General features: G+C 34.1%; 1 protein-coding gene across 18 annotated transcripts in view; it reads left to right on the top strand.

The window, feature by feature from the left end:
* The window catches only part of nrg1 (neuregulin 1), a 190,284-nt gene that overhangs the window by 67,015 nt on the left and 99,981 nt on the right, over positions 1–23,288 (top strand). For 8 of the 18 annotated variants that reach the window (XM_087269834.1, XM_087269833.1, XM_087269831.1 and 5 more), the window contains exon 1: positions 18,502–18,691. Coding sequence is in view for 5 of the 9 variants with exons in the window: in XM_087269833.1 (XP_087125959.1) it covers positions 18,595–18,691 (97 nt within the window). In the remaining 4 variants the exon portion in view is untranslated. 18 annotated transcript variants of the gene reach the window in all.

Below are 23,288 nucleotides of genomic sequence, written 5' to 3'. Positions count from 1 at the left end.
CGCTATACACTTTTACTAATCCACAAGGGTGTTTAAACCTTTGAATCAAAATTCGAAGCAGTTACATGGGTATAAGCGAAAATGAAGCTTCGGACGTCACTGATCACGTGATGATGGTAAAATGAATCAAGCTCCAGTACACTGCTTCACTACAAGATGTATCGTTTTTTTTGATACATGCTTCGAAGCACAACGTCACATCACTACTTTACGAGAACTCTAGTAATTTTGAGCAGCATAGTTTTTGTGTGTGTGTTAGTTTATGATGGAGTTGTCACATTTGTAATTATGTTTTGGAGTAGGTAGTAAGAAGTTTAATTAAGCTATAGATTACAGTTATGTTTCTGTTTTTTTTCTTTGATTAGTTAGATTAGTGGTTTGATGTTTTGTTTTATTTATTTCTTTGTTTTGGCAACACTCCTGTTTTTCGTTTAGTTCTGTTATTTACAATTACATTCTAAATTCCTATATTCATTGTTTGAAATGCTCTGTTTAATAAATTGTTATGTTTTGTTTCACTTATCCATCAGTTGTGTGTGTTCTAATTTTAACCCAGCACCATTAGAGACTCATTGAATGATACGTCTCATCCAACTTAATAACTTAAATGCCACTAGCCTTTAAATGTCACTTTAGGCTGAATACTAGTATTGTAAAAAATATTTAGCAAATAATTACTGTCATCATGGCAAAGATAAAAGAAATCAGTGATTAGAAATGAGTTATTAAAACTATTATGTTTCGATATGTGTTGAAAAAATCTCTCCGTTAAACAGAAATTAAGGAAAAAATATACCGGGCGGCTAATAATTCAGGTGGGCTAATAATTCTGACTTCAATAACTACATTGCCTGATGTGCTAAAAAGTCTTTCAGAGGCTGTGCGAGTGACAGACACACAAAACACTTTTGTATTCAGTTATTGTGCAATATTTTGATCATTCCAATATTTTGCATAACACTAATAACTGCATACTACAATAGACAAGATGTTCAGGACTACCCCTTATACCCTGTTTTATCAGATCTCTTGGTGTTTGATACCTTTTTCATTTTTTTATGGATAAAATAACATGTGAGCATAAGGGGTGGCATGTATCCAGGACAACAAAGCCCAAATAAATAAGGGGAGAGCAGTCGGTGTGCGTTTTGGATAATGTTCTGATCTGTTCAAGTTTAAACAGGCTGTGCGTTCAGACTTTTGCCCCTCCTAGAAACTCACCGAAAAGGAAAGGACCAAAAAAAGACTGTTGCGTGACGCGTGGAGCACTTTGTCTTGTCATTTATTGCTCATTCCTAAGTGTTTGTGTTTAACTTTTCATTCTCGTAGGCTACGGTTTAATGAACTCTTTCAACATAATCCTCGTGAACTAAAGGATTAAAAGCATGCTGTCTCTACTGTCATCGGATTTTACTTCAAGATAGCAGAATGACACCACTGTAGAGTGAAAGTCCATGGATAGTAACGATATTAACAGATTTAATAGAACATGTGGAGATGCCCAAGAACTTGTTTTGCGATGTGTGATGTGGATGAGGGCTTGTTGGGTTGTCCACTTTACGTGTAGGCGTCATGTTTATACAGATTGCACTCACGGAAAGTCTGTCATTTCTCAGAAAAGTTCTCTGGAGAGTTGAGCTTCTCCAAGTGCCTTGAACCCACTACTATAAATTGTTTGTTCGAAACAGCTTGGCGTAGGTGAATAAAAGTCACCAATTACGCATCTTTGTCAATTACTGTTTAAAGGAAATGACAGCATTGAGCAACACAAGCGTGTATTTACAATTTTGTAACATTAATAATATTTTAAAGCCTGTTTTCTAAGTGAATAGAGCTTTTACGAATGTTGTGCTTTTCTGCACCGTCAGGTGTCTGACTAATAGTGCCTGTAATAAAGACAACAACGACTTGCGATAAATAGTCAATACTGTGCTTGTATTGCCAAATATCATCATGACTTGTAAGAAAAATAGTTAGCAAGAAGTTGACCTCAATCATATTACTCACATTACATTTTAATTTGAAGTTACATAGATTTCTAGCAATATTTGAAGGGTTACCCAAAAATGAAAGTTGTGTTATTAATTCACCCTCAGTAGTTAGCACTGTCGCCTTACAGCAAGAGCCTGTTCGAGTCCTGGCTGGATCAGTTGGCATGTTTTTGTGTAGAGTTTGCAAGTTCTCCACATTTCCCGTGTGTTCCCTCTGGGTGCTTCAGTTTCCCCCAAAGTCCAACGACATGCGATTTAGGTGAATTAGGTACAAAAAAACAAACAAACTAATTTTACAAAAAATATCTCCCCTTTTTTTACAGTAATTTTTTGTCATTTCAAATTATATTTATTAACTTAGTAAAATGACAAACAATTTCTCTAAATTAACAGTTTGACTTTCATTTTAGGTACTTTATCATTAAAGACAAATTACTTACATTTATGGGTCCCACTTTATATTAAGTGCTCTTAACTACTATGTACTTACACTGGAATTAATAGTTTGTAACATTGTACTTATTGTGTAAATACATGTATTTACTGTGTACTTATGCTTGATTAAATACATGTATGTAGTTACATCTGTAATTAACTTTTGTAACTACATTTGTAAATACACTGTTGACCATCCCTTACACCTTAACCCACCCTTAAACCTACCCATACAACTAAATCTGTCCATAACCCAGCCTCTATCCCAACTCAAAAGCACCACAAGTGTTCTCAAATACATTATAAACACAGTAAGTACATTGTATTTATTTTTTGATGTAAGTACATATTAGTTAAGGCCACTTCATATAAAGTGGGACCAATTTTTGTTTTTTATTCAGGGAAATTACAGTATTATTTATACAGTATTTTTTTGTTATTTGTAATTATATTTAAAAGTTTGTAAGAATTACAAACAATATCTGTAAATTAACAGCTGATCTGTTATTTTATGTACTATATAATTAATGACAAATTACAGCAATTTTCCTGTTGTATACATAAACTTGCTGTGTTATTTACAGTGTTTTTTCCTGTTTTTCTGAAGTACATTTAAAATTACGTAAAATTAAAGTAATAAATTGTAATCACTTGCTCTGTAAAAAAATAAAAATAAATAAAATCGTAAAAAAGGGCAAGTGACTGGTGCATGTGAGCTGATGTATCTATTTTATTTATTGAAGGGATTTGATCGTAATAATCCAAGTGGTGCTCGCTGCAGAGCCATTTCAGGAGAGGTGAGCTCCAGAGAGGGGGAGCTTAAGCTTGAGCTCCACCTTTTTTGCACTTCTTCTACGAGTGATGTCACTGGGGGTAGGGTTAGGGGTGGGGTTGGTGTACGCATTAAAACAGCTTACAGGAGGAGGAGCGACAGCTCATGCTCCCCCTCTCTGGAGCTCACCTCTCCTCAAATGGCTCTGCAGCGAGCACCCTGTCTAATAATCTAGGAAAAGTCTGTAAAGCAACACTGTTTAGCTGTAAACATTTTAATGTTTTATATATTTTATGCACTTTATTTCAACAAAGAAATTTTATCATGTTTTTTGTTTGGCAGACATAGCTGCCAGTCATTTTATTATTTTTTTAAGATTTTCTTTTTTACAGTGAAAATAAAATTGGCCGTAGTGTAGGGCTGTGCAATTAATCGAAAATTTAGTGTCAATTTGGATTTTGGCTTCTAAAGATGATAAAAAAGCATTAATCAAAATAAAACGATTATTGCATCATATACTGCCCCTTTCCAGTATACACATTTGTTGCTTTGCAAGGCTCAGTTTCACGTGAAAATGACGAAAAGCATGTACTGTAATGTAGCGCTTGCAGCACAGGATGCGCGTCATTCATTGATGTACATTTGAATCATTCATGTTTTTAAAGCATGAAGAGATCGCATGCTGTTGTGTGTGTGTGTGCCTCAGAGACGAGCAGAGCACACACATCTAAAATCATCTTAATGTGAGCGCTTGGCCAAATACATGAAAACTTCGGTGTTTAACATAGTGATTATTCATATTAAACCTCATTTATGTAATAAACAAACGAGTTGAGAATCCAACGACATATGAAAGTGAAACCATAAATCAGAACCGCACTGCTCTTAAAGTGACAGCGTGCAATATTTCTGCTGCCGCCTGTTTTTATCATTAATCAAACAACAAAAGGACAAAATCACTCACTGCTCTTGACTGATGGACGTTTGTTGCTATAATAATAATAATAAAAAAAATCTTACAGTGAAGATAATTAAAGCACAGTTTGTTTCATCTTTTTATTCTATTGTATTTATTTAACCTTATGTAGTTACTTTCCTCCTTGTAAATAAGGGAAAGTCCTTATGTTAAGTTTCTTCTGCAGACAATCCAAAATTTATATTGCTTAAAAGGTCTAATAATACTAAAATATTTAAACCTGCTATTATTCTTGCCAAAAAAAAAGACTTTCTCCAGAAGAAATTTTTTTATATGAAATACTGTGAAAACTTTGTTGCTCTGTTAAACATCATTTGGGAAATGTTTATTTAAAAAACGAATTCACAGGAGGGTGAATAATTTTGACTTAAACTGTATAACGTTTTGAATAATCGTGATGAGCAAAATAATCGTGATTATGATTTTTCCCATAATAGAGCAGCCCTATCAAAGTGTATGAGTGCGTGTGTGAATGCGAGAGTGTATGAGGGTTTCCAAGTTCTGGGTTGCAGCTGGAAGGGCATCTGCTGTGTAAAACATATGGCAAAATATTTGGTGGTTCATTCCGCTGTGGTGACCAATATGATTAAATAAATAATTCCCCCTCATGTTGTTCCAAACCTTTTGTATATTTTTGAAACACACATTAAGATATTTTAGTTGTAATCCGACTAGAAAGTCCAGAAAAACACTAAAAGTCATCATTGAAACAGAACACATGCCTTTAGTGGTTCAATCTGAATATTATCAGGTAACACTTTACAATAAGGTTCATTAGTTAATGCATTTACTAACGTTAACTAATCATGAACAACACATGTACAGCATTTATTAATCATAATTGAACATTTACTTATGCATTATTAACATCCAAGTCCATGCTTGTTAACATTATTTAATGCACCATGAGTTAACATGAATTAACAATGAACAACTGTATTTTCATTAACTAACGTTTATCAACATGAATAAATCATGTAGTAAATGTATTGTTCATTGTTTGTTCATGTTAGTTAATGCATTACTTAACATTAACTAATGAACCTTATTGTAAAGTGTGACCTATTATCAAAAGAAAAACAATTCATTCAACACTTTATAATAACTACACACTATGAATCATTTGTTAAGCATTAGCAAATAATGAGTTTATTATTTGTTAACCTTTAACTCTGCATTAATAAACGTTAATAAGCAGTTTATTACTACAGCTACCAATGCACTATTCTTGACTTATAAGCACATGTACAACATATCTAACGATTGTGTTTTCATAGTTTGTTAGTGATTCACATTTCATTACTAAATTAAGTAAAACAGGATTTACAAACCAGTTAATTAGGAATAGTTGGTGGTTTTTAAAGATCATTCAGTATGTGCAAGTAAATGATTAATAAACTATTCAAAATAACATTTATAACTCTTATTATTCAGGCATGTACTAATAGTTAATTTGTATGTAAATAAATGCTTTATTAAATCAACTGCATCCAGTTTTGTGATCTAAAGACTATTCATGCTTTATAAAACACTTATAAATGATTGTTAAAGGCTTAGTTATATTTTGAACAGAAAAAAAGGAAAAAAAAAACTTTATTACTTCTAATATTTTGAAGATACACTTATGAAACTGTATCAAATGAATAATACATTTTTGCAACCTTAATAAAATTATTGTACAATTTAGACATCGCTAAATAACAGTGAAATGTTGTATCATAATATATTGTTGAATTATTATATTGGTGTTGTTTTGTCATTTTTTAATAGTAATTTTATAGTAGCTTTATTTTTAGATAAGATAGCAAAGATGTATTGTTCGTTTAATACTGAGCCTTTAATTGTCATTTAGGAATTTATAAAGTCCTCACTTTAGATTAGGTCACAAAACTGCATGACATTGTGTTAATAAAGCATGTATTAGCGTACATAGTGACCACTTCTATACACCTGAACAATAAGATATGTAAATGTTGATTTCAATAGTTTATTAATCATAAACTTATTCTGAATGATCATAAAAACCATTGACTACTCTTAAGCACAAATGATTTGTAAATAATGCGATACTTAATTTAGTAATGAAAATTCAACCAGTCACAAAGTATGAAAGTACAATTATTAACTGCAGTTATAAACTGCTTACTGACGTTTATTAATGTAGAGTTAATGCTAAACAAATTATGAATTCACTAAATGTTAATGCCTTATAAATAATTTGTAGTATAAAGTGATACCTAACATGGTTGTTTTACTAAACGGTCTTATTTTAAGTATATGTTTCTTGAGTACATGGTAAACAGTTATATGCTTCTCTTTTGTTATTATACTGTAAATCCTTCAATATATTTATACATTTTCTTGACCTCATGGAGCTCAATGGATTAACTCATTTATGCAGGGTTTGTAGGTGCTGGAATTACTTGGAAATGCTTGAAGTTTTATCTGGTGATTTCAGGGTTTGAACAGTGCTTAGTTTTTGCATAACGTTTGTGAAAGGTGGATTCTTGAAAATTTCAGAGTAACTTGTTTCTTGAGTCTGTGCATGTGCCTGTAGCGTGATCAGCCTGTCTTTTTTTAAATTGTTGTGATTAAAAGTCGGAGAAGACTAAATACACACCTCTTCAGCAGTGAACAATGCATGAAAGTAAAATAAATATCAATTTAAGATGAAAGATGACAGATTTAAGAAAGAAAATGATAGTAAATTCCATATGTGGCTTGGGGCAAACATGGCATCAAAATGTTCCATAGAATACTATCCTATATGATAGGATATGATAACCAATAATATCAAGTTATTATTAAGTAGGTATGTTTATTTATTTTTTATATTTTGAAAAGTCTACTTTTACTTTTGACACTGCAGAAATGTGCTAACCAACATGTCATATACAGTACAGAAACTTAATAAATAACCTACTATAAATCAAAGCTTTAAATTTATTATAAATTTGCTTTTAGAGACGAACATAAATTCCGCTTTTAAATAATAGGTCAACTTTACCTTTCGTCATGAGGCTGTGTTCAAAATGACATCAATGTTTTTTAAGTGCTCTGTGAAGGGAGCAAAATTTTAAACATGATGTTCACTAAAACTGAACTGTAAAAATAGTTTGAAAGCGAATTACACCTAAGAGATTTAACTTTAATGCTTTTTTTTATTTTTTTTTAATCGTTCCAAGTTTAAATGTTCGAATGTTTTAAATGAATAGGGCATAGGAGGGATAAATGGGAATAGAACACAGCCAGGAGCTATGTTTTTAACTACAGCTCCAGAGGTGTAGTTGCAAGTGCACAAGTTTGCGATGCAGTTTGCGAAGGTTCATTGGAATGATGGATTTGGGAAATAGCAAATCAAGGAACTATGTTTGTAATGATGAATCTCGTGACCTTAGTTGGCAAACAATGGTTTTGGGAAACATACCCCAGTTCATTAAATTGAACTGAGTTGTCGTAAAACGATTTGCATCTTTAGTAAGTACTTAATTCCTTACTTTTTACGATACTAGATGCACCTCCTACTCGAAATAAAACAATATCCTGAGTTATTCAGTTACTAGAACAGTACATTGACTCATCTGCTGTGAGGATGATGATGAGTGCGAGTCAGCTGCCTTTTTTCTTTAAGCAGGCTCTCTCATTGAGTGTCTGGTTCAACCTGACTAAGGTAGTTTTTTTCTGTAAAATATTTTTTTAGAAACCAATTAAAAAGTAACTCTCATATTACTTGTGACTTTTAAGAAGTTATATTGCGTAACATGCGTTACTTATAACGTGTTACCTCCTACATAGTCTGTTGCACCATCAGGTAATAAGAATGTAGGAAAATAAAAATGGACTAGTCTGTTGCAAGAAACTATACTTTCATTTTGGCGTAATAGTCAAGAAACCCTGCATCTGTACCATGGCTGCACCAGGCAGAGTGATATTACGATATGGAAACTTAAGAGACGCACATAAATTTTCATTCATTCATTCATTTTCTTGTCGGCTTAGTCCCTTTATTAATCCAGGGTCGCCACAGCAGAACGAACCGCCAACTTATCCAGCAAGTTTTTATGCAGCGGATGCCCTTCCAGCCGCAACCCATCCCTGGGAAACATCCACACATTCACACACACACATGTACACTCATACACTACGGACAATTTAGCCCACCCAATTCACCTGTACTGCACGTCCCTGGACTGTGGGGGAAACCGGAGCACCCGGAGGAAACCAACTCGAAGGCAAGGAGAACATGCAAACTCCACACAGAAATGCCAACTGAGCCGAGGTTCGAACCAGCGACCCAGCGACCTTTTTGCTGTGAGGCGACAGCACTACCTACTACGCCACTGCCTCGCCGCACATAAATTTTATTTAAAATAAATCTAAATAAATTAAATACTTTCCACACTTTAAATACACTAGAAGTTGCTTGAAAAGTGTTTAAATTTGACTTTGAAAAAGGTGTAAGAACTCTGAAAATATGTGGTGTGGTGCACTGAGATTTCTAACGAATAGCTATTTGACATTTCTTCCTGTCATTGGTGTCCTGTCAGTAAGCCATTAAGCGGAGTCTGTCTTGATTGGCTGGGACTGGTCCTGCTGAATGAGGTTGGCTGTGTTCACACATGCTCTTCATGCATTGGAGCGCAGGTCTGCAACAGCATGCTCCAAGATCACTTATCCGTATCTTTTGACTGTAAGTGTGTGTGACGCATCAGGTTTTGTGGAGGAGGAAGGATTTCCTTCATCTACCCGACTCCACCCGCCTCTCAGCATGACTGTGTGGCGTCTACCTGAAGGGCTGAGTTTCATTCAACACCCACGGGGTGAAACTGAAAGGTTCGAATGAAGCAGTACCGAGGACTGACTGTGAAGTGTTACCTGTTTGCTCGGTTGCAGACGTGCCAGTGCTTGTGCTGAAGGAAACGGCTCAGGAACGGATTTGTGAAAGTAGCATGTCTGAGGTTACTGTAAATAAAACATTATTACATCCGTTCATGCCTCAGATCAGATTTCAGACTACACAACTAAAATGATGTTACAATTGTTATACTGTGTTTAATTTAAACAAAGTCATTTTTTTAATAATATAAATTTATTTGTGTACAGAAACAATCAGAATTATTAGCCCCCCTGAATTATAATAGTGTCAAAATAAAAGGTTTTCCTCATGAAAAACAGAACATTTGTGATTTAAAATTTTTTAAGAAAAATACCAAATATTGTCCCATATATCGGCATATATCTATCGGTCAACCACTAATCATGATATAGTATACAGATAAAAGTAATGCACTAAAGCCAAAATACCAGTAATATTAAAGAAAGGGGTTAAGGTATTTAGAATACAGCCCTTAAGGATAAGACATTAATATCGGCCTTGTAAGTTAATAGTGAATGTGTGTTCCCTCATATCAAGGGTTTGGTAAATTTCTAGAAATAAGAAATAAAATAGACAAATCAAATATTACTAAATATCAAACTTCTAAACACAATTTATAAAGCACAATTCTCCCACATGTTTTTCATTTCCATCTATTTATATTTCACAAATAATTGACATACATAAAACAAATATGGGATTAAAAATGATTTAAGTATAAATGCTAAAGTTGCATCACAGCCTTTTGAAATATAAACATAATGATAAGTTAAATCATGATAAATCATCAGACCGTTTCTGCCTTTATTGCAGTGGAACAAAAATCTAATAACAAACAAACTTTGAGGAAAAACACAGGAAATTAAAAGACTTTAAAATATTTCAATTATTATTATTCTTATTATTATTATTGTTGTTGTTTGTTTGTTGTTGTTGTTGTTATTATTATTATTATTATTATTATAAAATTTGATACATTAATTTATGTCTGGTCTTGGGTTTATTTATTATTGTCTAAAATATGCAACTTATTTTGTTTTTCGATTTTTATGGAGGTCTGCAGGTTTTGTAGTGTGGTATTTATCACTGTCTATGATCATCTTGACTACTTTGTCACCTGAAGACACTTTCACAATCATGCTTCATCATTCATACTTTATGCTGTTGTTTGGGTGTCAAGCAGTAATGGTGATTTTTTTTGTTTTAAGTTTAGTTTTTTCTTAACATTTCCCCAAAATTCTTATTCATACCTATCCAGAAGGAAATGCCTTTGCAAACGGCATTAAAATTTGAAACAGTTTATTTTAGTTCAAGGTTACTAATAATTACCAACAATGATAAGTATAACTGGAGAACTACAAATCCCATCATGCACATCACACACACACGTTTGTTTTTGTGAAAATTGGGGACATTACATAGGTTTCCATTCATTTTATACTGTCCAAACCGCATATTGTATTGGCCTAACCCCAACCTACTCCTAAACCCTACCATCACAGGAGACTGTGTACAGCCTTACTCTCTAAATAAAATCATTCTGTGTGGTTTAGAAGCTTTTTGAGAAATGAGGATGTCAGCAATGTCTTCATATTTCACCTCCTTTTTGTAATGCCTGTGTCATACCTATGTCACTATACAGATTAGTGTCCTGACATGTCACAAAAACATATGCCAGTTTCAGTTTTCTCCCTAATAGCACAAACAGCTGGAAGCTCATCATAGACTTATTACCAGAGCTTAAATACAACTCACATTCACACACACATGGCTGAGTCTTGTTTCTCTGTAACATTTTAAGCTTTTTCCTTGCCTTGTCATTTTGTGGTTTTTGATCTTTGCTTTGTTTATTGCTTTATGTTGTCTTGCCGCCTATCCCGACTATTCACCTGATTTGCTGACTATGCTTTTGGATTACCCTCATGTTACTGTTAGTTTGACCATTGCCTGCCTGACAATTCTCCTACAATAACCACTTTTTAGTGTAATTTGAATTCTGAATTGTTATATGATTAGTTATGATTAGCAACTCTGCACATATATTTTAATTTTTTTATTATAACAAATGTGTATAGCATTGTTTATCTAAATGTTTTATTTGATTGTAACATTAATTTACATAAGGTGTTTCTGCTTAGCAAAATGTAAAAGCATAAACTTAAAATTTCTTTGACTAAACACTGATGTAAACAGTCCTTTCTTTATATTTAATTGCTAATTTGTTATCCTGGAGTAAACATCCAGTCTTATGTTGCTCGATTATATTTTTGGCCATTGACATAGATACAAATTCATTGTAAAAATCATTGTTTTATTTTATACCTAAAATAAACCATTAGATTATTAAGTAAAAATTGTTAGGATATTTAGCCAATTTTCTTACTGTAAATATATCCTAACTTAATTTTTGGTTAATGCATTGCAAGTGCTTTTTGATTTCCCAACTTTATAGGCAATTTTCCCCATATTTAGATTTTTTATAACACTTAGAATCCAGATTTTCAAATTGTTGTATCTCTGCCAAATATCAATTCAATTTTATGTATAATGCTCTTTAAAACAGCAAAGTTAACCAAAGTGCTAACAATAAAAGGTCAAACAAAGCATACCATATAAAATACATTCATTCACCACAACGGAATGAACCGCCAACTTCTCTAACACTTTTTTACGCAGCGGATGCTCTTTCAGCTGCAACCCATCTCTGGGAAACATCCATACACACTCATTCACAGTCATACACTACGGACAATTTAGCCTACCCAATTTACCTGTACCACATGTCTTTGGACTGTGGGGGAAACCGGAGCACCCGGAGGAAACCCACGCAAACACGGAGAACATGTAAGCTCCTCACGGAAACGCCATCTGACCTAGCCAAGGCTTCAACCAGCGACTTTCTTGCTGTAAGGTGATAGCACTACCTACTGTGCCACTGCGTCGCCTCATATACAATACAATTAAATATAAATAAAATGTCAACATCTCACGTTTTGCTAAAGGTGAACAAGCTTGTTTTCATCTTTATTTCTATAGCACTTTTACAATGTAGATTGTGTCAAAGCAGCTTAACAGAAGTTAATTGAATCTGTGTCAGTGCAGTTTTCAAAGTTAAAGTTCAGTTTAGTTCAGTTCAGTGTGGTTTAATTTTCACTGCTGAAAGTCTAAACACTGAAGATCAAATCCATTGATGTGCAGTCTCTTTTAAGAAGAGATTTAAAAAGAGTAGTGTTAGGGGCTTGTCTAATGTACAGTAATGTAATGTCTTGTTTAAAGCCTGGTTTATACTCGACCCGTCCACTAGTTCGCATGAGTGTGCGTGGCGAATGTGACATCATCGCTATGTTTGAGGAGCTTCGCTTTGGGTGTGCGTGACATGATTTCTGGTGGTGGAGCGCATGATTACTTTTTTTTGACTCAAGCAAACAGTTCGCACGCTGTCGTGTTTGATTTAAGTTGAATATGAAACACTTTGAACAGATTTTGTCTGTAACGGGTACACCTGTTCAGACATCTTTATGATCCGTGATCATAGAGATAACCAGATGATCAATAATTATTGGCTAGAAATAGCAACAGCCGTGGGAAAGGAGAAAAGATTTTATTAAAAAGTTTTAAATAACCTGAGGGATTAGTTTGTTAAAGCAAAAAGAAGTCATGGCAAAAGTGGAGACCCAGGTACACAATTACAGAAATATGTTTTCCCACCAGTCATAGGTCTTACACTGATGTATGTTACAATTTTGAATCTAAAACAATTTAGTAGTTAAAAAACTATAATTAAGTAACAAATAATTTCTTTGATAATTGGAAAGGAATATTTGAACCTATCAGTTTACAATATACTGATGGCCTGTTTTTCTAGACTTTATTGGTGATAATGGTCAGAAATGCCTTTTTAACATAAGAAGAGGACAGAAACTAGAAAGACAGTAATGTGTTAATTGTGGAGCGGGCTAAATCTAAAAACACATCTGTAGTTTTTAGTAAGTGTACTTTTTTGATTTTCTTGCCATAAGAAAAATATATTTGTAGAGCAACCCATGTTCTGCTGTAATTAATATTTTAGTAATAAAATATTAATAGGTAATAAGTAAAACGAGATATGAACAAAAGAAAGTAATGCATCAAAAAAATCTTGAATAGTTGTAAAAATCTTTAAAATCATTAAAATAATTTATAAAAACAATAAAAAAAAATTTGTTTAAAAATCTTGAATGATATTAATGATATGACATAGTTCCGGAAACTTTCTACTTCTCTGTTTATCCGTCTGATTTTACGGTCAATTTCTTTTAACCGCCCCCTGTCATTTTAAAGAATATCACAATGCAAACGTAGCAAGTATAAATGCCTCGTCTGTTTCGTGAGGTAAACGCACAGTTAGCAAGGCGCCAGGCGAAAGTATAAATCCAGTTCACTCCACTCAAAATTAACGTATAAATGGAAAGCTTATTTAATCAATTTCTAGGTGATGAATAAAAACCAATAAATCAAAAAGACTTATGACTAGTTTTGTGGTCCTATAGATTACTTTTAACATAAGCTCAAAATCGAAGAGTTTTCTCAAGAAGTTTAAACTCATGTATGACGTGCAACACAAACAGCTAATCTTAGACTTTCATGGAAACATTTTTTGATATTTATAGTGGAGTCCAATCAGTCAGATCAGTTTCTGTTGAATGTACATTATCTCCGCTGTAGTGTAATCAGTTTCAGCGTGAATGACAAGAGTGTTTCTATGATCTTCTCGGCTGTTGTAGTCTGACATTTGTCCCACATGTCATGCCAAACAAGACCACAGATCCTCATCAAACCGTGGTAAAACTCCAGCATGTCTGGTCTTGTCAGGCCTGCCATGCTGATGTCAGCAATGTGCTAAAGAGAGGAAGAGCATGACGCAAGCATTATGCCTCTATAATGCTTTCCCATTGATAAATAACTGTTAAGTATTCAAGTACTTGAGACTGAGTACATGAATAGAGTATATGATGACTGCAGTTTATACACAGCAATCTTTAGAGCTGAATCACGTCTTCAGTCATTAGGATGTCCTCAAAGCAGCACAGTCATACAGAAGTTAAAGGAATAGTTTACCCAAAATGAAAATGTACTCATTATTCACTCTCTAGTTGGGTTAGGGTACTAAACCTTTGGTTTCTTTCTTCTGTTAAACACACAAAAATATATTTATATTTTTTAATTCACAAAACACAAATCACATTACAATTCATAACAGTATTCCATAATCACCTTAACAGTTAAATATTCAGCTACTTATATCACCAAGGAAATCCAAACAACAGAAAATATATAGGGCTCTATTTTAATGATCTACACGCAAAAGCGGTAAAAGCGTGTTCGAATCCACTTTTGCGAATTAAACCAATAAGAGATTCATCTCCCATTCCATTTAGGAGTCATATAAGTCAAGCCATGGTGCATTTGCTATTTGCATGGCTGACTATGTAAGTGGGAAAACTGAACACTTCACTAGCAAGAAAACAGTAAACAGACCATCTGCAGCCCAAGGATAAAGAATAAGCCTCCTCCATTCAGCCTTTTTACTTTTCTCTTTACTTTACTTTTACTCTTTACTCCTCTACTTTCGTGGAGTAAGGAAACAGTGTTTTATTCAAATTAATTTGCTGTTTAAACAACATGGTGCAAAGCGTGAAAATTAACGATGCTCTGGTCTGAAAAACCAACATAATCTCACGAGGCGTTTTAGTGCTACAGCATATAGGAGACTTGTTTTGAAGCACTTCACCTCAAAGATTATTCATTAATCTTTTTTTATCTAATAGTTAACTGACCAACAAAAAATAATTTGAATTAAGATACAAATGATAGAAAGCAAAATTTATTTTCAAAAATATATTTTTCCAGGAAAAATATACAAATTGTGCGATGATGATTTGTTCTGCTCCTTGGAAAATAAGGATTTAATGAATGTGAAGTGTTTAATGGCAACATTGGCAGTAAAATATGCATTTAGATTTCAATGAAAATATCTTAATATTAAAAAGGAATCATAAGTTTGATCATATCAATGTCATAATGAATTCCTTTAAATAATGTAGCCTAGTTGTATTTTTAATAATAATGAAGGAATTATATATTTTTTTGTTTTATTGTTTATTTTTATTTACAAGTAGCAAGAGTATTTACAGCTAATGGATAGGCTACTTCAGTCTGTTCTCATCCCTTTGTGCACCCTGGTGGCATAGTAGCAAACTGCGGTCATACTTAAAAAAAACACGTTCTTACTCCTTTAGAGCAGCGGCGGTACACAGTGGGGCAGTAATGGCCATATTAAAGTGTCGCCTATGTAGCAACAAGTTACGCCATACTTGTCTTGTACCTTGTATGATGGGCCCATAGTATTAACGATTAAAAATTAAATGGAAAAATACATGAAAATTAAGGTTGTCTTGCAGTTTTACTCATTTATCCTGATTTTATATGTTGTCTGAAAACACCCCAAGTTCTATGCACTCTTCCAGCATTATTCTTATGAGGCAATTGCAATCATCCCATTTGCATTTCAGGTAATGTAAAATCATCCTGGCATGGTGACACAGCCAATCTTGAGAAGAGTAAATGATTTTTCCCTGTATTATGTACCACTGATCTTTGACCAAGAAGGCATAGTCATGGTACTGCAGGTAAATCACAACCCTAACAATTATTACACACTTTTTACACCAGAATAGGTAAACTAATGAAAGTCCCTAGATCATGTGTAAATAAGTGTCCTCTTCTTCATCACACTTCCAACATAAATTTCTTCCAGGTATTTTTATAAAGCCAATTTAGGTATGAATTGCAGCCTGATCTCAGAGGAAATGTACAGTAATTATTTCATGTTTTGTCAGTTTAGTGGCTAATTCGTACAAATTCATACAAGTTCAGTCATACGAAAATGTATGATTTTTAAAAAGGAGGCGTAGCACATAACCTGACCCCTAAACTCAACCTTCATTGGGGATACGCAAAGCATACAAAATAGTATGAATGAGATTGCACGAATTCATACGAATTAGCCACTAAATCAAAAAGTTAAGAAGTGCCGTGAAAATTGTGTTGATCAAACTGAAAAAAATAAAGTGAAGTTTATTTATTAACTAATTTCGAGAGGATCACATGCTTATAATTGCTTGCAGCCGGTCCCGCATTATTTAATTTATGATTTTTCCAATCAGACGATTCCTAAGCCACTATAAATACCCTAAGTTCCATATAACAGCCATCTTTGTTTTGAAGAATCCCCCCTTCCACCCCTACTCCTCCTTTCCTAGATGGGTGGCACGGTGGCCCAGTGGTTAGCACTGTTGTCTCACAGCAAGAACGTCACTGGTTCTAGTCCTTACCAAGCCAGTCGACATTTTCTGTGTGGAGTTTACATGTTCTCCCCTTGCTCACGTGGGTTTCCCCCTGGTTACTTAAGGTAATTGACTAATCCAAATCGGCATCATAGGCATGCAAAGTAGCTATCTATTAAGAGCAATCACTATCTGTTCAATAGTTACTGCAGCACGGGAGTTCTCGAGATCTACCTGAGCTCAAACTCCTCTCTTGCCTTGCAAACAGGAGTGAGCCCCAGGCTCCAGGATCTTATGAGCTCAGGGCTCTCTTCCGGGACAGCATGCCAAACAAGCTTTATAATCAATTATTAGCTAAGTGTGAACTCTTGAAACTACTGTGTCTTTCATTCAATGTGCATTTTTATATTGGGCTAGGTGAAAAATCGTTGAATTATTTCTGATTATTACTTGTTTTAATCAATTTGCCTTAAAGCAAAACAACCCCCCCCCCCCACTCCCCAGGTAAACTTAAAAACATTAGTTTTCCTCAAAGTATTTTTACTTTAATTCAGCAGTTTCTGCGACCACATACATAACATGTGCTTTCAGCTTTTATGCATTTCTTTATCTTTCTCTGGGAGTTTGATTACCATCTTGCATGACATTTATAGTCATACTGAAAGCGCCATCAGATAGTTTACCTCATTGTTGGAAATAAAATGACTAGCAATAGCATAGGTTAACGTTATTCATCAAAGTTTAGTCGAAAGTAGAACTTGGATTTTGTTTTTAAGTTAAACCAAAATAAATCAATTCATTAATTGTCCATAAAAACAGCATTTTACCTTTGAATCAATGTATTTATTTCCCTTGGCAGAATAAACACGTTGATAAATACTATAATACATTTTTCATTTTCAAAAGTAAAAAGTAAAATTTGAGGGTAATTTATAAATTTAGATGATAAATTTAGGTAATTTAAATGTGCAAATTACAGTAATTTTCTAGGTTGGTCCAAAGTGGCATTATACTTTTTATCTAGGGGGTAAAATAGATTGTAGTTAAGTAAAAATATGTTTAGTGTTTCTCTACAGCATATTAAATAATATTTTTACTTTCTGTAAATGCATTTTTTATTGACCACAATAAATATTTTAAATTTAGATTAAATTAAATTTTATAGTTTAAAACAAAGTTAAATGATTGCTGTAACAATTTTTTAAAAATTTGGTTTAAAGTGTATTTTTTTTAAGTGTACTGAATGAATTATGGGGCGACACAGTGGCGCAGTAGGTAGTGCTGTCGCCTCACAGCAAGAAGGTCGCTGGTTCAAGCCTCGGCTGGGTCAGTTGGCATATTGTGTAGAGAATGCATGTTCTCCCTGCGTTTACGTGGGTTTCCTCCGTGTGCTCCGGTTTCCCTCACAGTCCAAAGACCTGCGGTACAGGTGAATTGGGTTGGCTAAATTGTTCGTAGTGTACAAGTGTGAATGAGTGTGTGTTAATGTTTCCCTGAGATGGGTTGTGGCTAAAAGGGCATCCGCTGCGTAAAACATATGCTGGATAAGTTGGCGGTTCATTCCGCTGTGGCGACCCCAGATTAATCAAGGGACTAAGCCGAATGAATGAAAAATGAATGAATGAATTACAAAAGAAGATATTTTGAAGAAAGCTAAAAGCCACATAGTATACTATGGGAGTCAATGGTTACCGGTTTTCAGCATTCTTTAATTTATCTTCTTTTGTGTTTAACAGAAGAACAAAACTCATAAAGGACTGAAACAAGTAAAGGGTATATGAGGAAAGAATTGTCAGTTTGGGGTTAACTAGCCCTTTAACTGCTTATTTGGTTTACACAAGTCTTCTGTACTTTGATATTAACAGCGCGGACAGCAATGGAAATATGTGTTTTTATTCTCAATAGTTTACTTCAAGGTGTATTTTGTACACTTTGTTAAAATTGTCAAATAAATTAAATTTATTTTATTTAAATACAGCAACAACAGTCATTATTAATTAATTTAAGAAAAATAAACACTGAATTGTACAGCAAACTTCTAAGACACGCAGAAATCTGACCCACTGAGAGTTGATCCCGCCCCTACAGCTGAGTAAAACACACACTCACGGGGCAGAGTTTCTTCTGTTGTAGAGTTGACTGGAGGGAGTCCACATTCACACTGCGCACTACTCAACTGACTGACAACACTGACTGAAATCCCACATCTAAACTGCATCATGGCTGAGGTGAAAGCAGGCAAAGAAGGGAAAAGTGGCGATAAGAAAAAGGATAAGGAGTCTGTGAGATCAAACAAGCCTGACAACTCTCCGCAAGGTAAATTGAGCGCTAGTGTGTCGAGGTGTTGAGTTTTCAGGTGGTGTGAATAGATTGACAGCCAGTTTTGATGGCTTCTCAGCTCTCTTTGCTGAAAGCGAGGTGCGCTTTCAGGTTACAGGTGTTGCAATTCTCCATGACGTTTGTCCGCATGTGACTCTGTTAAGCGAGAAATGTTTGTAACCATTAACACGACCCACTGGTCTGGTGACTTAATGAAGAGGTTTTCCCGCTTATCGCACAGGTTACTTACTGACCGGAGTTCGTTTAATACTGTGAGATACAACTTTGAATTGACATTCATGAAAAGTGTTTATAACAATTTCAGCCAAAATTTGATTTGTTAAAATCACAGAAGAGTGAGAAAGTTTTAGTGTTAGTTGTGTCACTTTCACTTGATTTATTAGCAAAACCTGAAAATCATGTTCTTCAACATGATTTGAGAAGACACATAGAGCATCTTGAGCTCTAAATTCAAAATTTCTTCTTCTTATTATTATTATTATTATTATACTAATTTATTATTATTCATTATGACTGTTATTTTTGTTTGTTTTGTAAAAAGTATTACTTTTAGTTGAATCAAATGAACTTTCACAGTTATGTCAACTTAAACTTAAACTGACTAAAAATATTAAGTATAACTAAAGAATAACAATAAGTTCAGCTTTAAAAATATTTGAACCTTGATTAAGTGATTCAATAAATTTTTTGTAACACTTTACAATAATGTTAGGATAAGTTCAGGTTACAATAAGTGAATGTATGTATTTACTAACATGTACAAACAATATATTTATTACAGTATTTATTACAGTATTTATTCATCTTTGTTAGTAAATGGTAATAGTCATTCATTTTTAGTTTGCTTTCACTCAAAGTGCATTAGCTAATGTTAACAAGCTTGAATTTTTAACCCTTTAACTGCCCCACCAACAACAAGAAAAAATGTCGGATTGCATTTATTAACTACTAATGTCGCTACAGTAGTTAACACACTCAATGCTTTTTTTTCCAACACATCCCATCATTTCTACATTGTAAAACCTAAAAAGGTAACTCAAAACACTTGAGGAAACCGATTGCAACAAACCATTTAAGTTCAAAAGCTAATTCAAATGAGTACTGTGAACTTACTCCATTTAAGTTGAAGTAATGAAATAATTAATTAACTCCTTACCTTCAACACTGAGTTTAAAACTCTTTTCAAATGGGTAGAATTACCTATCAGTCAATTTTGAGTTAACTACACTCATTCCATTTGATAAAGTTGACTGTTGGGTTTTACTGTGTTAAATATCAATCATTTAGTAGAGGTTGATATACGCAGTAAAAGTACCGGAATTAATACATTTACTATGAAAAATCTTAAAATATGAAGTGTAAGACCAGTTTATTTAAAAACATAGTCAAAATAAAAATAAAAATTAAGACTAAATCATCTATATTTTTTTAAGTACGCCATGAATTATTTCAGATTCTTATTTAACATGTTTTCTTGTTTGTTTGTTTTTTTTACAATAAAAATGGAGTGCAGTAGTGCAGCAGGATTATATTTTTTTGTAAACCAACAATGCTGTGTAGTGTAAATCATTATTTAAAACAGTCCCTCTCTAAATGACTTTAACAGTCATTATTTAAAACAGTCAAAACATGGTCAACCGTTTGGTCGAGCAGGCAGATAAAGGGTTTAATAATGCATTAGTAAATATTATAGTAAACTAGAATTAATAATGTACAAGTATTGTTCTTTATTAGTTCATGTTAGTAAATACATTACCTAACATGAACTATTGCAATCTTATTGCACATATTTTTGTTTTACAGTGTATGATTTCTATTTTCGCCAAGTTTTTACTCTCTGGATTGCACAATTTGAAACTTTCACTAAAACCTTGGACACTTTTACAGCTTTGTAGTCTGCTTATCATGTTTACTGCTTCATTATGATGAATCACTTGCTTTCCCTTTTTGTTTGTGGCTTTGGATGAAAGTGTCTGCTAAATGAATCAATGCAAAAGATGTTAAAATGGAATAACGGGTTTTAAAGAATCAAAACAATACGATTTTAATACAGCTTTTTTGTTCAAATGAGTTACTATCTTACATTTTTTAACATAATAAACTCACTTAATGGGAAAATGACAGTGGAAAAGACACTAAAATGTTAGTTGTGATAGTAGTTTATTCAGGAAAAATTATTTTCAGTCATATATACAATGTGAATAATTTGATGGCTTACTGCTAGAAACAGCCAGTGCAAAATCAAATCTTGATACTTCACTACTGTCCTTCAGGCAATAAGGCAGGTTTTTTGACTATATACTGTATTTGTAGCCTAAAATGACTGATTTTGCGACTGCCATTATTTGCTTCAATTCTTGTTTATGCTGTGAAACTACATGAAATAATAGTATTTGTTTGCTTTGGTATTTAAAAAAATTGCTTGTAAAATATTTTTTTATCTCAAAAGGTATCGACTCGCAAAATCCTGATTCCATTTTAAAGATTTTTGTCAGCTAAAAAAATCTCATGCTGAATGAGGATGAAACATTTTTCTTCTCAACTTTTCATCAAAGTTATTTGAAACTTTAAAGAAAACACTTGCTCTTTGCACATTGCTCACCCCAAAATGAAAATTTCTGTCATAATTTTTTCACCATTTGTTATAGTTCAAAACGGCTTTGAGTTTCTTTCTTAAGTTGAACACAAACAAAGATATTTAGAAAAATGCTGGCAGCTGTCACCCATTGACAGCCATAGTATTTTTCTCCTACTATGGAAGTTAAGGAATCACAAGAACCAGCATTCTTCAAAAAGTCATGTTTTGTGTTCAACAGAAAAAAGAAACTCATAAAGATAAAAAAAAAGGCAGAATAAATGATGAGGTAATGGTCACCATTGCAGACACCAAAATGGGACATCTCATCTTTGAGATGTCCTCTTGTTGCATGTTGTTTAGTACACACACTTGTAATTGATTACTGATTATTATTGCCGGCAGCTAGCTCTCTGCAGCTCACACATGGTCGCCCACTGAAGCTAAGCAGGGCTGTGCCCGGTCAGTTCCTGCATGGGAGACCCTATGGGAAAGCTAGGTTGCTGTCAGAAGTGTTGTTAGTAAAAACAGCAGGGGTCGCTCAACCTGCAGTTTGTGTGGGTCCTAACGCCCCAGTATATTGATGGGGCCTCTATACTGCTCAGTGAGCGCTGTCTTTTGGATGAGACGTTAAACCGAGGTCCTGGCTTTCTGTGGTCATTACAAATCCCAGGATGTCCTTCGAAAAAGAGTAGGGGGTTAACCCTGTCATACTGGCCTCTGTCCTTCATGACCTCCTAACCATCCCCATATCATAATTGGGTTCATTACTCGGCCTCCTCTCCGCCAATCAGCTGGTATGTGGTCTGGCGCAATATGGCTGCCGTCGCGTCATCCAGGTAGATGCTGCACAATAGTGTTGGATAAAGACATTCACCCCAGAAATGTGTAAAGCGCTTTGAGTGTCCAGAAAAGCACTATATAAATGTAAAGAATAATAATAATAATAATTATTATAACAGCAATGCTAAGTATTAACATTATATGTGAGATAAACCAACCGAGAAAAATGTGCTTGCAGGTACATATGGCTGCATTTTGTGTGTAAAACGAACGCTATGGGGCAGTACACTAACTGATTTGTGGTGTGACTGGTTTGCTCGGTAGCTCACCGCAAACGGTGCTAAACTTTGGGAGGCGGAGCAGACAGAGGTTTGAGTCCAGTGAAGGATGCTTACAGAAACCAGGTACAGTGCAGCGAAACCCCCAAAAGAGCATGGTGAAGCTGTGGTAGAAGCATATGGCCGCAATTGCTTTTCTCCTGTAGTTTGCTTTTGAAAACACTATCGGTTGGGTATAGAGAAGGATATCAACTGATGTATTATGTACAGTGACATAGAAAGAAAACAGCTAAGATACGTAGAAATGTACTCCGTGGCCTTTGGTTAAAATGGTACATATGGCAAAACATTTATCAGTAAAGTTTTTGAGATTGACTAAAATGTACTCTGCACCCTCTAGTGGATTTGCGGAAGCAAAAACAGCAAGACAACTCAGTCCAGGGTACATATTTGTCAGTTCTCAAAAATGTAGTCCTGGGCACATATTTCCAAGGAGCCTGGGTTGTTTCATTCATAACCTGCTCCTCAATGTGAATCTAAGACAGGTGTGACTCATGGCATAATTTTTCGACTGAATAGATGCAGGGAATTTGTCTTATGCATAGTATCATATTAAGCAGAAGATTGGATTCCGTTACGCACTCATGTTGAAACAAGCTCATGCCAGCTTTACTGTAGATGAAACAGTTTGCTGAGTTAGAGCATGATGGCAGTGGGTAAAAAACGTGAGGAATTATTGTGAAATATATGGACTCTTGCATCACAATGAAAAATATGTTCTCATTAGATATGAAATATTGAAGCAGCTTTTAATAACTGTAAAGAAATTGATCAAATGCTAACTTCAAAAAATCGTCCAGACTGAAATGATTAAACAGATATACTTTAGTTTGATAGAAAGCACCTAAAAAACGCCTATTTTAAGTGGCCTTAACTA

The sequence above is a fragment of the Danio rerio genome, chromosome 10 (genome assembly GCF_052040795.2).
Source record: "Danio rerio strain M-AB ecotype USA chromosome 10, GRCz13ab, whole genome shotgun sequence".
NCBI lineage: Eukaryota > Metazoa > Chordata > Actinopteri > Cypriniformes > Danionidae > Danio > Danio rerio.
Note: the sequence above shows the minus strand (reverse complement) of the source record. Positions and strands in the feature narration are given on the sequence as shown.